The sequence below is a fragment of the Bidens hawaiensis genome, unplaced genomic scaffold, assembly GCF_021521415.1.
Source record: "Bidens hawaiensis isolate Kalapana, Puna unplaced genomic scaffold, B.hawaiensis_p1.1 tig00001433_1, whole genome shotgun sequence".
Lineage (NCBI taxonomy): Eukaryota > Viridiplantae > Streptophyta > Magnoliopsida > Asterales > Asteraceae > Bidens > Bidens hawaiensis.
This window is the reverse complement of record NW_027491080.1, coordinates 337,908-357,259: the sequence shown is the minus strand read 5'-3', so window position 1 is coordinate 357,259 and position 19,352 is coordinate 337,908. Positions and strand designations below refer to the sequence as shown.

General features: G+C 34.5%; 1 protein-coding gene and 1 pseudogene across 1 annotated transcript; both read left to right on the top strand.

Annotated features, from left to right (window-relative positions):
• Positions 1-16,880, top strand: part of LOC143575924 (putative histone H2B.1) — a 39,293-nt pseudogene extending 22,413 nt beyond the window's left edge.
• Positions 7,697-11,802, top strand: LOC143575914 (premnaspirodiene oxygenase-like). The gene is made up of 2 exons (XM_077060157.1): positions 7,697-8,584; positions 11,164-11,802. The coding sequence occupies exons 1-2, from the start codon at positions 7,697-7,699 to the stop codon at positions 11,776-11,778; spliced, it is 1,503 nt and encodes a 500-aa protein (XP_076916272.1). The 3' UTR covers positions 11,779-11,802.
• Positions 16,881-19,352: the final 2,472 nt, after the last annotated feature.

Genomic DNA, 19,352 nt, shown 5'->3' with positions numbered 1-19,352 from the left:
TTTTATTTAAAACAATTTCAGAGTAATTTAACAGCGGAAATTCATAAGCATCAAAAATTACCAAAACCGGAAAAATACCAAATGATAAACAATGAGAAAAAGTTAAGTATCTAAAATCCCAAAACTGAATATAAAGTGAAGTGTTTGTTTTATTTTAAAGTCCTCGTCTAGAAATGCCTTCAACTCTGAGTAGCATCCAGCACGTCCAAGCGGTAACCTCCACTCCGTAACCTAAAAGTCAATATAACATACACACAAAGTCAGCTATAGCTGAGTGAGTTAAAGTTTTCATAAACAATATTCATACTTTATTTCAAAGTTATAGCTCGAAACAGAAGAGAGATAATAATAAAATACATAAATTTAGTTCACCAAATAATACATACATCGTCGAACACACGTACACGGGCCTCTCCACCACGAGTCAAGACTCGAGTAATATATTTGATCCGGACGCGGTAAGACCTAAGCACGTGACACGAGCCTCTCCACCACGAGTCAAACCCGAGTAATATATTTGACTCGGTCACAGCTTACACATCCAAACACGTGATACGGGCCTCTCCACCACGAGTACAACCCGAGTAATATATTTGACCCGATCACGGTTTAACATACAACGGGCCTCTTCACCACGGGATTTTAAAACCCGAATAATATATTTGACCCGCCAAAATGATGATCACGCCACACGGGCCTCTCCAACACGGGATTTGAAAACCCGAGTAATATATTTGAGCCAGCCGTAATCACCATGCACACACACATCGATAAGCCTACTCACATCATTCTTAGTCACAAGGAACTAAATGTCATCACACAACCGTAGGCTATAAGGTAACACATACTCATACATACATATAATCCCAAAATATACCATATCGTAAGTAAATCATCCTTAGTCACGAATGGCTAACTAACATCACTAATCATCGGCCATAGGGTAACACATGCACATACATACATACCTACATACATACATACATACATACATATATATATATATCATGCCAAAATATACCATATTACAAGTAAGCCTATGGGCCATAAGGTAATATATAATAATCAGTCCAATATATGAACTAAGTAAATAGGTCAACTCATATTCAATTACTACCAAGCCTATTAACATTCTCGAGTCTAGTCCATAACTAGGTATATGACCTTAAGGAATTTATGACCAAACGAGTCTAAAATATCCTAAGGTACAAAATGTAACTCACACTGGATTTTCATAATTGCACAAACATTATCAAAACAATACAATGACCTTCAAATTATTTTAACGAGTAAAATCGGGTAAAACTGTAATTGAGTGTGTATGCCAGCCCAAAACGTAAAAAAAGTTAAAAGGGGGCATCATGAACTCACCTGGCACAAGACACGAAATCACCACGAGCTAGAGAACACCTAAGTATCCCCACAACTCAAATGCCTGTCAGTTTACATACAACATCACTAACGACACCGAAATGACTCGTTTATCCTACGAGGCGTTCAAACATGGTTTGAGTCACCTAAAGCCTCGACCTCAATAAGTTCAATTATAACAGCCCCCGAGGCATTGTATACGCCAAAACAACCCTTAGATACTCCCGGGAATAAAGAATTCCCAAATTACCCCCGGAAGCACTAGGTGAGACTAGTATGCACGTTTAAGAGTTGTTTAGGCAATTAACATCCAACTCAGCCCCGTGTGGACCCGTTATGATTATTTCACAGCCAAAAAGTCCACACGATGCTACACGAGTCAAATGGGTCGGTAACTCGAAGCACAACGCACCAACTAATCAATAAAGGCGATTGCGAGTTGTACCGACCCGTTTGAGTAACCGACAACCAATTCAGCCCCAATACCCATAAAAATCATTTTCCAACAGCCCGTACATTAACCCGAAACTATCCGAACTGAATTGGTCATCACTTACTTCATCCCTCGCGTTAAACACAACAAAACACTATTCTAGCCAACCGAAAACAATCTTTCAAACTACAACTAGTTGACCAATCAAACGAACACCAAAGGACATGATTTTAAAGTATGTAATACTAGACATACCTAGGAAGATGTTGGTGCAAAAACTCACTTCAAACAGCCCCGACACGATCACAATTGAACATCCACCGGTTAAGCCTAAAACGAACTTATCGATCAATAACAAGTAAAACATGCAGATTTTAGCATGCGAATATGCATTTAATTACATAGGATAACCTTTGAAATAAATTATTAAATTTTTACCAGACTTTAATAAAAGTATTAGGTTTATAAAAATATTTTTATTATAGTTTTCTAGTGGACACAAAAAGCATAAAAATTCTTCCAACACAGAAAGGTATGTGCAGCTATTTCAGTGCGCAACAAAATGGTTTTATTTTTATAAAAATCATTACCCAGCCAAATTAAAAGATTCCAATTGGGTTTGGTTCTTAACTCAAAATATTAACTTCCAGAAGTGGAACTGACCAATTTAGACTTGTCGAAAAAGGGTTATGATGTCGGGAAGACAAGCCAGAATCCGTCATCCCACATCAGCTTTGACACTCGATCTTATAAAATTATAAAGAGTATTCAAATCTCGTCCAAAAATTACGTATTATACCTTTCTGGAAACTAGACTCAAAGTAGAACATCATAGAAACAAGAATCGATCAAAAACAATATATTTTCATCGAGTTACAGACCGAGCAATAAACGAGTACGAATCTGTCACAAATTACTATAATCAAAACTCAACGCTAACGTGTTCAACAAAGGGTTTAATGATGAAAAAGAGTTATACTAAGATAGAACCGACCTTGAATTAGACTCGGGAGGCCGGAGAATGGCTGGAACCTGCACGGAAATCAAGGAGGAGCCTCCCCTAGCTGCTGCCGATCGGAATTATGGTGGGGGGCTAGGGTTTTTCTTGTTATGATATAATAATTAACATTTTAGCCCATCAACTATGAAAGGTGCAACAACTTGGAATAGAAATTAATAAATTTAGGTTACGGGAATGACGAGAAGGTCTCCGAGGAATGCCGGATAAATCCCGAGAATATACAAGCTTTGTTAAGCATACCCCTTTTACCAAAATTTACGGACGTTACATTTTCCAATACCCGGTCATACCCGAACCCGGTTCCATACCCGAACCCAGGTATTTAAAAAACCCGATTTGTGCACCTCTAACGTTGAGTGGGTGGCCCCAATAATGAAATTTTAAGGCATCAATGTGGGCCCGTCACATGACATGTGATTTTAGGTCAAATAAAAGAAAGACTAGGTGGGTGGAATATATTAAAAGATCAGGTGGCAGTGGTCAGAGATATATTCATAAGTGGCGGCGGCTGAAAACAGAAGATATATATATAGGGGGGATTTTTTGAGAACCATGTTGAGTTGTAAGAACTTAAGAACTTCATTTTATGCCACACATTTAATTAGGTGGATTGAAATATATGGTGAAGATTAAATCTGGTAAAAAAGTCAAAGTAGGAGAGAGAATAAAGATGTAAGTTGTTACACTAACTTTTACGTCCGTTACACATGTGTAAAAAGTCGGCTCAGTGGGTAAAAAATTCTGTAATTTTTTTACGTGTATGTAACTTACATATATTACGCATGTGTAAAAAAATTCGAAAAAAAATCGTTACACTGAGTTCTTTCGAGTTCTTAAAACTCAAAGGGGTTCTCATTTGAAATCTCCCCTATATATGAATAGGGGAGGGATATTTTGAGAACCATGTTGAGTTTTAAAAACTTAAGAACTTCATTCTATACCACACATTTAATTAAATGGATTGGAATATGTGGTCGAGATTAAATCTGGCAAAAAAGTCAAAGTATGAGAGAGAATAAATATGTAAGTGGTTACACTAACTTTTACGTCCGTTACACATGTGTAAAAGTCGACTCGGTGCGTAAAAAATTATGTAATTTTTTTACGTGTATGTAACTTACATATATTACGCATGTGTAAAAAAATCGAAAAAAAAAATCGTTACACTGAGTTCTTTCGAGTTCTTAAAACTCAAAGGGGTTCTTAATTAAAATCTCTCCTATATATATATACATATATATATTTTTTGGTCTACGTCTGCCTGAAGAAAAATATAAAAAGAAAAACTTGACAGCAATAATATTATTATTGTTAGTGTTTGGGCCCTTGATTGGAGGCTGGCAAAAGAATTATTGGTGAAAAAAAATTAAGGAGGCAGGTCTACGTTAAGGCGAAGCAAGCAAGCAAGCAAGCAAGTAGGCAGAACCGATTAGCAGAAAAAGAATATTTTTTGGGGGGTTGGCAGCGATAGTTAAAGGTGGAGGAAAAGAAAGGTAATTGAGGTAGAAACATTTTATTATTATTATTTTCTTGTTGGGGTGTGTCCCATAACAAGAAACTTAATACTATTTTGTTTTGCGATGAACCGTAATACTTATTATATTTTTATGTCGTTGGTTATGATTATTGGCTAAATTTCTTGAACTATCTAGGTTGAGATGAATATTGATTTTATTTGACGGCTTCTTTGGATTTAACTTGTTACACGACGTGATTATTATTGAAGAGCTTTATATAATTTGATCTTTGATGTGTTAAAATATTGTTTTTCTATAATTATTGTTTTTGATTCCGCGTATGATTTTGATTGATTGTTTGTGTGTCATTCGGTTAAGGTTCTATGTTTATGTCATAAACTTGGTGTTTTTGGCCTTGTTTTGGTTAGTAGGTTCACCTTCTTTGTGATTTAGAGGTAATAGGGAGTCGGTTTGTCTCGTTTCTTTATTTGGCTAGGTTAAAATTGCGCGAGAGCGAGTTTTGGTGTTGTGCGGTTTAGATTTGCGTGCGAATAGGCGTCCTAGATCAAGTCAGATAATGTTACCCCCTTTATCCGTAGAGTTGCTAGTACCAATTTTTAGTGGGTTTTGTGTCGTTTAGTCCGAGAGGAGATGCGCCATTAGGGTACCTTAGTAATCTTTAACCCGGTAGAATAATTCAATCTTCTTATATTCGTGACGATTAGTTGGTGAGACCGAGAGGTGATCTAGTGAACTTTAGTGAGTCTTAGTTGATTTATTTTTAAGATCCCGGTGTCGTGTGATTAGTTAATCCCGTTAGCCGTTGTCCCGTTGAACTGTCAAAAGTTTGTTAGTATCGTTAAGTTAAGTAAGTTAGTTAAATTAGTTTAAATTAATTAAAATAAAATAATAATAAAATAATAATTAATCAAATATTGTTATTAGGCAGTACTTAATTAGGGGTTTAGTATTCGAGCCACCTCACGTGTCCTTGAGTTCGATACCCGGACTTTCTTTCTCTTTGCTGCACGCGATTGGTACCCTTGCCGATTGTGTGAACTAGGTTAGGTTGTTTGGTTTTTAAAGCTTAGTTGTGAATCGTGTTTAGTATTTATATATATATATATTCGGACATCACTTTCACTCATTCCATTCTCGAACGCATCGCATGCTCTACCAACTTCAAAAAAAGCTCTTGACCAAGTAATTGGATTTCTTTCCATAAGATGATCATACGCACCTTTGCTACTAGTTTTCAACTCTTCCATATGTCTTTCAAACCATTGCTTACTAGTAGAATTTGCAGCTTTCCAAAACAAATTTTTAGATTGAAGCCCACGAAATTTCTTTATAAAGTTAGCATAAATATGTCTTGTACACTGGCTGGGCTAAGCATTTGGAAATACATCATTTACGGCCTCGATAATTCCCTAATCAATAACGAAAATAAAACATATAAGTTATAAATAACAACAAATAAATAGATGTGTAATAAGTGCATAATATCTTATGTTGATCAGAAATTAAAGTTAGTCCATGTACACCTTCCATTTCAATGTCATCCCGCAATAGGTTTAGAAACCATGTCCAGTTTTCCTTGTTCTCAACAGACACAACTGCCCATGTTAAAGGAAAAATATGATTATTGGCGTCTCTTCCAACAGGCGGGAGTAATTGACCACTATTTTTCAGAAAACATCCATCTAAACAAATAACTTTCATGCAGCCGCTAATCCATCCATCTTTGACAGCTTTAAAACAAATATAGTAGCTACCAAAATAAATCTCACCATTTGGCATTGTTTCCACGAGCATCTTTACAGTACTCCCCGGATTTGTTTCCAATAGCTCAGCTTGATAATATGAAAGTCTTGCATAATGCTCTTTCAACCCTCCCTCATAGTCATTCAATACCTTTTGCTTGCTCTGTCACATTGACCGGTACTCACTCTGCATTGATATTTTTTCATGATATCTTTTTGCATTTCCCGTAAACTAATTTTTGGATTTTTAATTATTTTCTTGAAATATCTTGTTGCAATCCAAAAATATGTAACAAGCGAACCCAAATGAAACTTCCTTGAGCATGTATGCTTATCGTTTAATGATTTTATTTGAAAAGAATCATCACCTTTAATCCTAGAGGCCCAAAGCCAAAACGGACACTTTCACACTTTCTTTTTTCACCCATTCCCATCGTCTTCAAGTTCTTCTGTCCCGCATCTTACTAACAACCTAGCATGGTCGTTTAACTAAAAAGTGTTGCATACCAATAGATATAAAGTTATAAAAACACATAAAGATAACTAAATATTATAAAGATGGTCACTTAATTAAGGTGATTAAATATTGTTATATCAAAAATATGAAATTTCCAAGTCATGTCACCTATGGGCATATACTATTAATATTTCAAAACTACCCATAATTTTAAAATCTCAATATATCTAAACTACCTAATTGCATATACTTTATTATTTTAATATTGTTTTAAAACAGAGAATACAAAAGGAAAACCACAAACAATCCTTTTAATATTGTGAAAGGAACTGTACTTCTATTAAAACCCACACCATTCAACAAAGCAATCCTTTTAATGTTATGAAAGAAACTGTACTTCTAGAACAACCCACACTACTCAACAAAACCACTCTTCAACTTTGACGGCAAAACTATAATTTATATATGAAGAAAAGTTAAATAACAAACCTCTCTCCTACTGTTATGGATTGGTAATGAAACGAGGTCGACATCCTCAACAGGTGGTAAATTAAAATCTAGTTATTCGGTATACATCAATGGTTGAGTTTGATGTGTTCTTGATTGGACGATGAAGAGGGTGAATTGAATCGATTATGAGTTTGACGAATCGGTGGTTTAAGGATCGATGGTAGGGTTTTTCTTAAGGATCATCGGTGGTATAAGGATCGACGCTTTTTTTATTAATTTGAAAAAAAAACTTAGATTACCTCTTATGTGGGTAAAAAACTTAGAATTGAAACATAAAATAAAACTTAGTGACCTAAATAAAACAAACAATTAAACCAGTGATTTAATTTAGACACTTCTAAAAGTTGGTTATTATTTTTGAGATATTCAGCTATTTAATATAAATAAATTTAAGCTATTTAATATAAATAAATTTACGTAGTCCAAGCAAAATTTGTCCATATGGTAATATGGCATCTTCTTCTTGTTGCTTTGCCATTTTTATGTATGAGGATTCGGTAGGATTGCAAACTATTAAATTAAATAAATGATAATTATTTAAGTACATCTCATCTCTGGGGACGAGGGGACCCCACTGAACTTTTAATGGTAAATAAAATAGTTAACGAATCAAACTTCCCAATTGCATGTCAATTCTATAAATAAAAGCTTAAACGTTAAAACCTATGAATTAATCAAGCAACTATGGATCTTCAGATCCCTTTTTCACTCCTCGCCTTGTTCCTCACCTCCTTCTACTTGTTCACCAAATTCAGAAACTCCGGTACAAAAACCGATAACCTTCCTCCACAGCCATGGAAGCTGCCTCTAATTGGCCACTTACACCATCTCTCAGGATCACTTCCACACCGTGCTCTTGCTAACCTAGCCAAAACCCTAGGACCAGTCATTCGTCTACAACTTGGTGAAATCAACGCGGTCGTGATCTCATCTCCCGAGTTAGCCAAACAAGTCATGCAAACCAACGACCTGTGTTTTGTAAACAGACCCAAGCTTCTCGGTGCCGAAATCATTGGATACAACTACACAAACATCGCCTTCGCCCCGTATGGCGAATACTGGAGACAAATGCGTAAAATCTGCATCTTGGAGCTTCTAAGTGCTAAAAAAGTGAGGTCGTTTGGATCGGTACGTGAACAGGAGTCATGGAGCCTTGTGGAGTCCATGCTCAACGAAGGTCCTGTGAAGATTAATCTCACCAAGAAGATTTTTACCATGATGAATGTGGTCGCATGTCGGGTGGCGGTTGGAAGTCGATGCAAGGATCAGACGACACTTCTTGAGTTGATCGAACAGGCGGTTTCGTTATCTGGTGGTTTCGACGTGTCTGATTTGTTTCCGTCTTTTAAATTGTTGCATTTGGTCACGGGGATGAGGCGAGAGTTAACGAAGATACATAGCAAGATCGATAAGATATTGGACGGCATAATCTTCGACCACCAAGAAAGCCGTCATGGTGGTGGTGGAGAGACGGACCTAAACGAAGACCTTCTTGATGTTTTGTTGAGGCTCAAAAACGATGGCGGGCTTCAGTTTCCGTTAACATACGATAACATCAAAGCAGTCATCGTGGTTAGCTTTTCGTTATTATATATATCTTAATCTTAATCTATAATCTATAATATAATATATATAAACGAAAACTTTAAAAGCTCTATGGTTGCTTCTAAAATTCTCTCAAACTATCAGATTGTTTTATTTGTAAATGGAGACTTCTCATGCATTTGACCCGAATTCACGGGTATGAGTCTCCACCATATCCAGATAGCTCTTAGAAGGGTTATAACATCTTATTAAATTAAAAATTAATCTTACCAAATATGTGTGATATGAAAATAATATAAAAAAGGGATATATTACAAATTAATATCCGATTTTTTTTTAAAAATATATTATTTATAATTAATAATTAATTTTATACTAAAAAAATAAGCGGGTCATGGGTCACCAAATCTAGATAGTTTTTAAATGGGTTATAACATATCATTTATTTATGAAACCCTTTCATCATCAAACCCTAAGTATATTATTAATTTTCTTACAATAAAGAAAATTAAAATCCAAAACATAAATATTAAAAAACAAAAAATGTAAAACAACCCTCGTAATACGGAGGATAAAACCTAGTCTTAATATATATAAACGAAAACTTCATATTTTCTCTCAAGTCATCAGATTGTTTTATTTGTAAATAGTGGTTTCTCATGCATTTGACCCGAATTCACGGGTATGGGTCTCACCAAACCCAGATAGCCATTAAACGGGTGATAACATCCCATTATATTAAAAATTAATCTCACCAGATATTTGATATGAAAATTCTATAAAATAGAAATATACTAAAAATTAATATCTGGTTTAAAAAATATATTATTTATAATTATGAAACAATTTTATAGTAAAAAAATAAGCGGATCATGGGTCTCGTCAAACCCATATAGCTTTGAAACGGGTAATAGCATATCATTTATTTGTGAAACTATTTCATCATCAAACTCTAAGTATATTATTAATTTCCTTACAATAGATAAAATTAAAATACAAAAAAATATATAAATATCAGAAACGTAAATGTAAAACAAACCCTGTAATCAAACCCTAATTTAATTTCTCAATATGAATTTAGTTACATTAGCGGTTCTTTTTTCTTTTAATTTTAACTTAAATGAAAAGTTTCACAAAATAATATCCAAATTATAGCAAATGAACATAAACGAATAAATATAAAAATTAAGTAGATAATTCATTTAATATTTCATTAAAAAAATGAACATGGCCCAACATAATTGATCAAAATAGGTTCAAGTATATTATTAAGTTCTTATAACAAATAAACTAAAATCCAAAAAAATACATTCACAATATTAGAAACCACAAATTTGAACAACCCCTGTATACGGGGGGATAAAAACTAATATATATATATATATATATATATATATATATGGGTTAGGTTAAAATAAAAACCCATTTGAGTTGTGAAAACTCTAAAAACTCATTCTCAACCACATGTTTTTAATTAAAATTTAAATCTTGTGGTCCACAATTAAAATTAATAAAAAATATAAATATAACATTTTCTCCCTCCTGAAAACATATATAAAAATTTATAAAAAAATGTTAAAAAATAGCAAAACAATTTTTTTTTATTTTTCGATGTTTTGTATTAAATGTTATCAACATATATTACGTGTGCAAAAAAAAAAAAAAACGATGTTACATAGGGTTTTCACAACTCAAGTGGGTTTTCATTCTATACTTCCCCATATATATATATATATATACATATATATATATATATATATAGGCTAAGTATAAAATGAAAACCCACTTTAGTTGTAAAAACTCTAGAAACCCATTCTCAACCACATGTTTTAATTAATGTTTAAATCTTATGGTCCACAATTAAAGTGAATAAAAAATATAAATATAAATATAACTTTTTCTCTCTCCTGAAAACATATATAAAAATTAGTAAAAAAATGTTAAAAAATAGCAAAACATTTTTTTTTATGTTTCGATGTTTTGTATTAAATGTTACAACATATATTACATGTAACAAAAAAAACGATGTTACATAGGGTTTTTGCGGGTTTTCACAACTCAAGTGGGTTTTCATTTTAACCTTACCCTATATATGTATAGTTTTCTAGATTATATGAGTTGGATCTCTTTGATTTTGATGCATGATGACTCTTTGATTAAAACATTTCTAGTTGTGAAAAACATTAGAAACTCATTTCCCGATCCAAAAGTTGGAGAGTGTCCTTGTGAATAAAAGTAAATAAAAAATCTTAAAGTAACTTTAACAAATGTGTAAAAATTATAGAGTAACCTGACCTGATTAATACAAAACCGGATTAACACGAACATGGCAAAACCCAACCTTAACAGGGTTGGGTTGCGTTTTAGTTTTTTTTTTCCTTTTTCTTTAAAAAAAAAATCTAACTATCTTGACCCAATTAACCTGAAACCTGTTAGGAATGACATGATTAACACTTTAATGTGTAAGTTCAGAAACATGCTAACCTATTTATAAGTTACCTCTTAATCAGTCAAGACTCTTAATTGTATAGCACAAGATTGTCAAACAACCTCTTATTTAAGCCTATGGTACAAGTTTAAGTGTTAATGAGGTAATGTAAATACAGGATATGCTTGTAGCTGGAACAGATACTTCTTCGGTGATAATTGAATGGACAATGTTCGAACTAATGACAAACCCAAGGGTAATGAATAAGCTACAAGTGGAGGTTAGGCGCGTTCTCAAGGGTAAGAAAAAGGTTTACGAGTCGGATATTAAAGAACTTGATTACTTAAAACTAGTGATCAAGGAAACCTTAAGGATGCACCCACCTTTTCCATTGTTACTCCCTAGAGAGTGTCGGACAAAGTGTGAGATTGGTGGGTATAACATTCCTGTTAATACAAAAGTTATTATCAATTCCTGGAAAGTAGGATGCGATCCAGACTACTGGACAGATCCTGAGAGTTTCATACCAGAAAGATTTAGCGAGTGTTTGATTGACTTTAAGGGAACACATTTTGAATATATCCCGTTTGGTGCCGGAAGAAGAATATGCCCAGGATTAACTATGGGGTTGGCTAATGTAGAGCTTCTTCTTACAAGACTACTATATCATTTCAATTGGGAGCTCCCGAATGGAGTAAACCCAAAGGATCTTGATAGGAGTGAGTCTTTTGGAGCCAATCTAAAACGAAAAGATGACTTGTACTTGGTTCCAAGTGTTTTCAACACAAATTAGTCACTGACAAGTGTGTTTTATGTATGATATCAAAATAAAGTGTGTTTTATGTATGATATCAAAATACTTTGTACCTTAATATATATAAGTTCTGTTAATGTAATAGCGAACTTGTAACACAACAAATAAGGGACATGATAAAAGTTGTATCTACTTAAATGACTTGTAATCATTCATAAAATTTCTCATTTTAGAAGTTGCAGTATGTTTGTGAATATTGGTTTATCGTATATAGGTCATCCAATAACTTAGAAATATCACATATAGTAAGTAAATAGAACATGCTCAAGCTTTACTATGATAACCCATCCCACCCAAAATAAATTAGAGGTGAGCAAAAAAGAGGAAAATGAAATGCGCGACACAGACTGATAACCGGTGGTTCGGTTTGGTTTTCTTCAGACTCGCTCCAAAATGAAAGTAAACCACAAAACTTATCATGCTACCGGATTTATAGCACAAATTCTTAATATTGGGTCAAAGTTAAATGCATGCATCTATTAAGTGATTAACAAAGGCATTGTCCTAAAAAATTAGGACATATGTGTGAACCCTTGGGTGGACAAAAGTGAAATTGCACTAATTTTGACGTTATTTTACTAATCTCGTGAAAATAACGTTAAAAGTGACGGACGGTTAATCAGGCATCATGTAGTGGCGTTGATAGCCGAAAGACAAGGGTACATGCACCGATCAGCCGGTGTCCCGATGATTGAGTGCTATGTGCCTTATGTCCAAGGCTTGATGCAAAACTACTATCGAGTCGGGGGTCTCACCGGAAGCAGCCTCTATATCCTTATGGGGTAGATGTAAGGCTGTCTACATCTTACCCTCCTCAGACCCTACTATAGCTTTGCTATTGGTGGGATATACTGAGTACGATGATGATGATGATGATGATGATGATGATGATGATTGTCCTAAAAAATTACTTAAGAGTAAACTGCGGTTTTCGTCCCTGTGGTTTGTCCAAATCTGCAGTTTTGGTCCAATAGTTTCAAATTTGCGATTTTCGTCCATGTGGTTTCATTTCACTTGCAATTAAACCCAATTTCACTAATCCCGTTAAGTCTGGTCGTTAAACCCATCAGCATGCCCTTCATGTAAGGGGCAGTTTTGTCCTTTTTTCCCCCAAATACACCCAGCCCCTCACATGAGGGGGCTTGCAAATTAGGACTGGGGTTTATTTGGGAAGATGAAGAACAAAACTGTCCCTCACGTGAAGGACACGCTGATGGGTTTAACCGACCAGACTTAACGGGATTAGTGAATTCAGGTTTAATTGCAAGTGAAATGAAACCACAGGGACGAAAATCGCAAATTTGAAACTATTCGACTAAAACTGCAGATTTAGACAAACCACAGGGACGAAAACCACAGTTTACTCATTACTTAATCTCTATTTTGGGTCAACTTTTGTTCGGTCCACAAATTCCAATCCGAATATAAAGATGAAAAAACAATTTATATAACCAAACGAAGTCTATACAAAAATCCAAAACCAACCGATTTTCCGTTCTAGTGGTGATTCATTTTGAGCCCATACGACATCCACATCCCCTATTTTGTGGGCACGGTGTTGCTAGTAGTACAAAAAGTAAAAAAATATATCATATTTTGTAATACTATTCTGATCATTTGTATCTAACGTTATATTAATAATTTAGTTATAATCAGGCTGCGTATGCAAAAGTCATGTAAGTACTGTTCGATACTTGGGCCCAAAGGGTATTTGGTCTAAATGGATTTATTTGATTCGAGCTTGAATGGTGTTGATGCGAAGGCCAGTTTAATCAATGATAGCCTGAAGTCATGATCTCAATTGCAAGGTAGCTTGCGACAAGGAGACCACTTGTCTCATTTTCTTCTCATTTCAGTGGTGTAAGGATTGCATTAAGTCTTCGATATATTGGTTGGTGGGGAGTTTTCATTGGGAATGATTAGGTTACCTTGTCGCATTTATTCTATGCGGATGATGTCATGGAAAATCAGTCGGAGATCAATATGGCCAATATTGTTAAGAGGGCTTAATTGTGTTTACGGTGCCGGTGCCCCAGCGGAGAAGAAACCCAAGGCCGGAAAGAAACTGCCGAAGGAATCCGGTGCCGGTGCCGGTGCCATTGTTAAGAAGAAGAAGAGGTCGAAGAAGAGCGTGGAGACGTACAAGATTTATATATTTAAGGTGTTGAAGCAGGTGCATCCGGACATCGGTATCTCGAGCAAGGCCATGGGGATCATGAACAGCTTTATTAACTAGTTTTATACCCGTATGTTGGACGGGCAATTTATTGTTATAAATTATAAACTCTTTTATTTATTCTAACAAACACACATAAAAAATAAACAAAAAGATCAAAGTAGAATATAGCACCTACACTAACACAACCGTACAATTATATGAAAATGTAGCTGTCTGAAAACTCAAACATATATTAATTGTTGAAGAATAATGTTCTTTTATAGGACTGGTTCTTGAATAGTAAGTATGTTGCATTAGGTGGTTTAAATATAATCATCAATTTAGCACCAAATAGATACAAATTGTTAACATCAGCTCACATATTTCATTTCAATATAGCAACTGGACTGCATTATGTTTATACTTTAAAATCAAAGAGAACAAAATATGGTGTTTGTAACTTGTTATTACCCCAATACCACACCACTGCTCAGTTCTTGTTAGTCAAAATGATTTTAACATACATCTAACTTGATAACCATTCAAAAAGTAATATACTTGAAGATGGCAAATAGCCACGAAACAATTAATACAAAGATTGAACACCCAAAATCTATTATAAATGCATTTACTTCCCCCTTTTCATGATAATCCAACCCAATAAAATCTGTATACACTCGAAAATGACTCACAACCAAATGGTACTATCTTTCTTTTTCGGTAAAGAGAAAGAACCTAGAAAAATTATAATTTAAACATCAAAAACTACAAATAAAAGGGTTACTTAATCCTGTCAGGACATGTCCCCAAGTAAAATCAACAACCTCCGAATCACTAAAAAGGGATCCTAAACAAACATAAAATACCCTATCCATCTCATATATACCCTAAATTCACACTCATTACGAATCATATTGACAACTCTATTATGCCCAACTCCTAATATAACTCTCTTCACATTCTTTAGCCAAATATAGTATTCAGTTGTGCTTCATGAATATTCTCCTTATTCATCATATGACCTCATTTTGGACTTTGCAGTCAACAGCATCCAAGGCTCAGACCAAAACTGATTTACTATTCTGAGCGTGACCCCAATTTATGCCATCAACATGATTCAAAAATACCCTGCACACAATGATTGAAAAACAACTTGTTTTAACCCAAACAAAATAGCTTCATTTAAAACAACCCATTTCTCATAACCCGTTTTGACCTGTTACCCCGTCCAACCTAACCTGCTCGTTTTGCCAGGCTTATATATGGCCATTGAGTACCGCAAGCAGGAAAAAATTTTCGTTCTACAATTACTAACATAATTAGCAATAATTACTATATTCATTTAAAAAAAAACAGAAAAATCCCATTGTTTTAGAGAACTTCGCCTTAAAATGGTGCTTGTGAATATGAACAATAGAACTGTCATTCGGGCATAAATCCACCTGGTAATATTGTAAACAAAAGACTCTTTTTTTTAGACTTAAAGCATTAGAAAAAACTTATTTTTGCATTTCAAAAACTATATCACCATGGTTCATTTTGATACCTTAATTTTAAATCAACTAATTTTACTTTTTAGCTTTAGAATTTGACATGGAATACTTGACAGTTTAATTTGTAACAAATAACACATTTTAATAAATTAAAGTAAAAAACAAATGGGTTAAACGGGTCAACCCATGAGCTGATCAGGTTAACACAACCCGCTCAGCTAAATAGGGTCGCGAGTTTAACCCCAAAGATCCATATATAGACTAATAGAAGTCGAAAAAAGGCCCGTATGAACTTACGAGATGATATTGTCAGTGATCGTTCCCTTTCATTATTTCTCCTACACGGGCCACCGATGGTTCCGAGTTCCCTGCATTTTCCTTCGGGGCTGGAATTGCAGCCCATAGGTGGGTTAAGGAGCTAAGGTACTCCAAATGGCTTAATGTCATTTTTGTATGCATATACAAAAATAAATCAATTAAGTTTTTTTTATATAAGTTAATTAAAAAAACACCTCAGCATCAACATTATTTCTAATTCCTCCAGAAGTTTTCACATCCTCAAAGCCTAAATAACATAGATAAAAACAAATTATCCAAATTAGCATAGTAAATTATATCCTTATGTGGTTATGAATAAATTCAAAGAGAAGAAATTACACCAAAATGAGAGAACTGATGAAGACCATCGTGCAGACAATTGTTTTGACTGATGGAGATCATTAGACTGCATCAATTAAGATTTATAACTATCATCAAGCAAATATTACTTGGTTAAACATTCAGAATAATCTAATATAGCATATGACGCTATAATAATACATTATAACCACCAAAAGTGACAGAAGAACCTTGAGAGAAGCATCCAATGATGACGGAATTGAAGGAATCGGAGGTTCAGCTGGGGAAAAATAAATGATTGAATACAAGTAATTATGAAATCCAAAATCAAACCAACAAAAGTAAGTTTCTTACCGTGGTTGGTTTGTGTTGCTTTCCCAATTCCTCTGTTCACTAATATTCGATTGGGGATTATGAAGTCGCTGTGAGAGCTTTGGTGATGGTAGGAGTTTATAATGGGGTGAGGAAATAAGACGTGGGTTGGAAACATAATAACTGTAGTGTGGTAGGAGATCAACTGCTGCTTCTAGAAGGAAAATTAGGATTTTAGATGGCTAAGATTATAAGTTAGATACTTTAGATGGTCAAGATTAACCCATTTTAATTACAGTTTCTTTTAGGGGGAACAATAATATAATATATATAATGACATCTTTGAGAAGCTGGCCCAGGAGAGTTCCAGGCTTGATAAGAAGCCCACCATCACGTCCAGGGAGATTCAGACCGTGGTTCGTCTCGTGCTTCCTGGTGAATTGGCCAAGCATGCTGTTTCCAAAGGCACCAAGGCCGTTACCAAATTTACTAGCTCTTAGAAGTTTGTTAGGATGAAATGTTGGCTGTTTTATTCTGTTAATGATTGAATCAGTTTACCATTGCTTTATATATTTTGTTTTTAAGAATATGTTAATGTGGTTTGCTTGTTCTTGATCATGAATTGGCAATGAAATTAGACTTGAATCTGCGCGACCTGTTTAACCGTCTGACTTGTTTTTGTTTACCTCTTTTAACCATCTTTCTCATTGCAAGCCAACTCGTATCACATTGTTAGATTATTAGGTTAAATCACTCGTGTTTGGGTTTCACCGACTGATGCTATTGACACCGAAAGGATTAACATACGGTTTTGGTTAGGGTTGAACAATTTATTCTGTCAATTCGACACTATTGACCATGTAGTTACTTAAATAGTTACTTAAAATAGTCCAAAAGAGGTTAAGCAGCAGCAACAGCCAAAAAGTAGTCCAAGTAAGCTTATTTATTCCAACAAACTACTCAAATGTATATTTGCTTACCAGTTGAATAAATTAATCTTAAAAGTGGACAATTTAAGTGTATACTGAATTATTTAAGCAGTCCCTTAGCAAGTTAGGATACGATTAGATTAGTTCTTGCCCAATAGTTGATTGAATACCTAATAATTAACCCATTTTAAACTAGTATTCGTTTTTCGACAAGAAATGTTATTAAATGGATCTATAGCTAATTTAAGAACATCTGGCTAATCAGTTAACCAAATTGATAAACAAGGTTTGAAACATCTAATATCATGGACACACGGTCCAGATTGTTGACTTGAGGTTTTTAACATGGCACTTATTTGGACAAAAATGTGGCGTGCAACGCAGTATCGACGTGACCCGTAATCACATGATCATTCATTTATACACATTCAACGTGTGTGATGTTTTGGACTAATGATAAATGATGTAAATTGACTTGCAAGCTAGTTACCTATGTTGAGACTCTTGTATCACCCAATCCCTAAGCATGTTTTCGTTTAATTTATGTTAAGTTATTTTGGGTTGATAACGAGTAAACATTTAGACTTTTGTAGCATTGGCATGAATTACCTTCAACTTTTGTAGATCTTAATACATTTCATGTCTGTAAAGTCGGATCACAAATGCAACCATTTCGTCAACTGTTTGTTTTGGGCTTTATCAAATTTCAAGATAGTTGAAATGCTGTAGTAAAGTTGTGGTATTGAAATTGGGGTGGGTAATCAAAGGCTTTAACAGTGGTAATAAATGGCTTAGTTGGAATTTGCAGATTTTATTAGGCCTTGTCCAAAATATGCTTGCTGATGCAGCCAACATTGGCATAAAAATATCAATGGCCGGGATTGGATGGACGATCAAGTTGAGTGCATGCTTAATATTGATACGGAATATTTTGCCCGCAGGCCGGCTATTACTTATTACATAATAAGCCCTTCCCAAAAATTCAATTTGAAATGAGAAGGGTTTTTGTGTTTGATTTGTAGAGAACTGAATCTTTGAGTTTGACGTGTTGGTGGAGGAAAATAGTAAGTATAATTTATATGATTGCATCTGCTTGCTTCTGTTAGAGCAGCTAATATTATGCACTTCCTATGCAGTTAGTATTTGTTGGAATTTTGTATTTACATCATCTCAAGATAAAGAGGCTAATTATTAGCTTTTAATCATAACAAAACACTAAACATCTGCACTTTTATATAATCTTTTCTGCTCATCTTTTTTATGTCAATTTAAAACATCTACATATACCATAATTTAAGTCTATTTAAAAAATATTGATTACATCAAAACAAAAGGCAAACGGATAACAAGCTACGCCGCCGCTACCTCTTTTAATTGCAAAACCCAATCTTTTAAAAGCTATTAACTGATCTTGGAGTCATAACATTATATGCATAACCGTTGAACTCGGCTAAGTAACTCCACAGCTTCAAGCACGATAAGATATAATATACTTGATGCAGAAGGCAGAGATATAATGTCACACCCCATTCTAGGGCCTAGGCGTGTGACACACAAGTTGGTACATATTTTGTAAATATATAGAGTTTAAGGTTGTAAAGCGGAAGACTTGATTAAAATATAATTATATTATTATATTCAAAAGACGGGATTTAAACACCCGTTGGTTGGTACAAAAGTGTTTGGATGAGAAAACCATAATTTTACATTATTTAAATATCAAAATCTTCATACGAGCCATCAGATCGTCTAATGGCTAGTTACCATCTCCAATCACCTATTCCTCATTACCTGTAAAACAGTTATAAGAAAACGTCAGCAACACATGCTGGTGAACACGCTGACACAAAATATTTTAATACTTAGTTATCCCCTCGGGTATCATATGACCCGACCCATCGTGGCTTAGGAAACAAAGTCAAATTTACTATTATAAACATCCAGTTCTACTCGAAACCACTCAGCGATACCGCAGCATCGAGGACTTAGCAACTACTAATATACACAAGATAATCCCCTCTCGGACATTACTTAGGTCCGGCC

Coding starts and splice junctions, on each gene's coding strand:
- LOC143575914 (XM_077060157.1), top strand. CDS start 7,697: ATGGATCTTCAGATCCCTTTTTCACTCCTCGCCTTGTTCCTCACCTCC. Junction 8,585..11,163: donor ACATCAAAGCAGTCATCGTG/GTTAGCTTTTCG, acceptor ATGTAAATACAG/GATATGCTTGTAGCTGGAAC.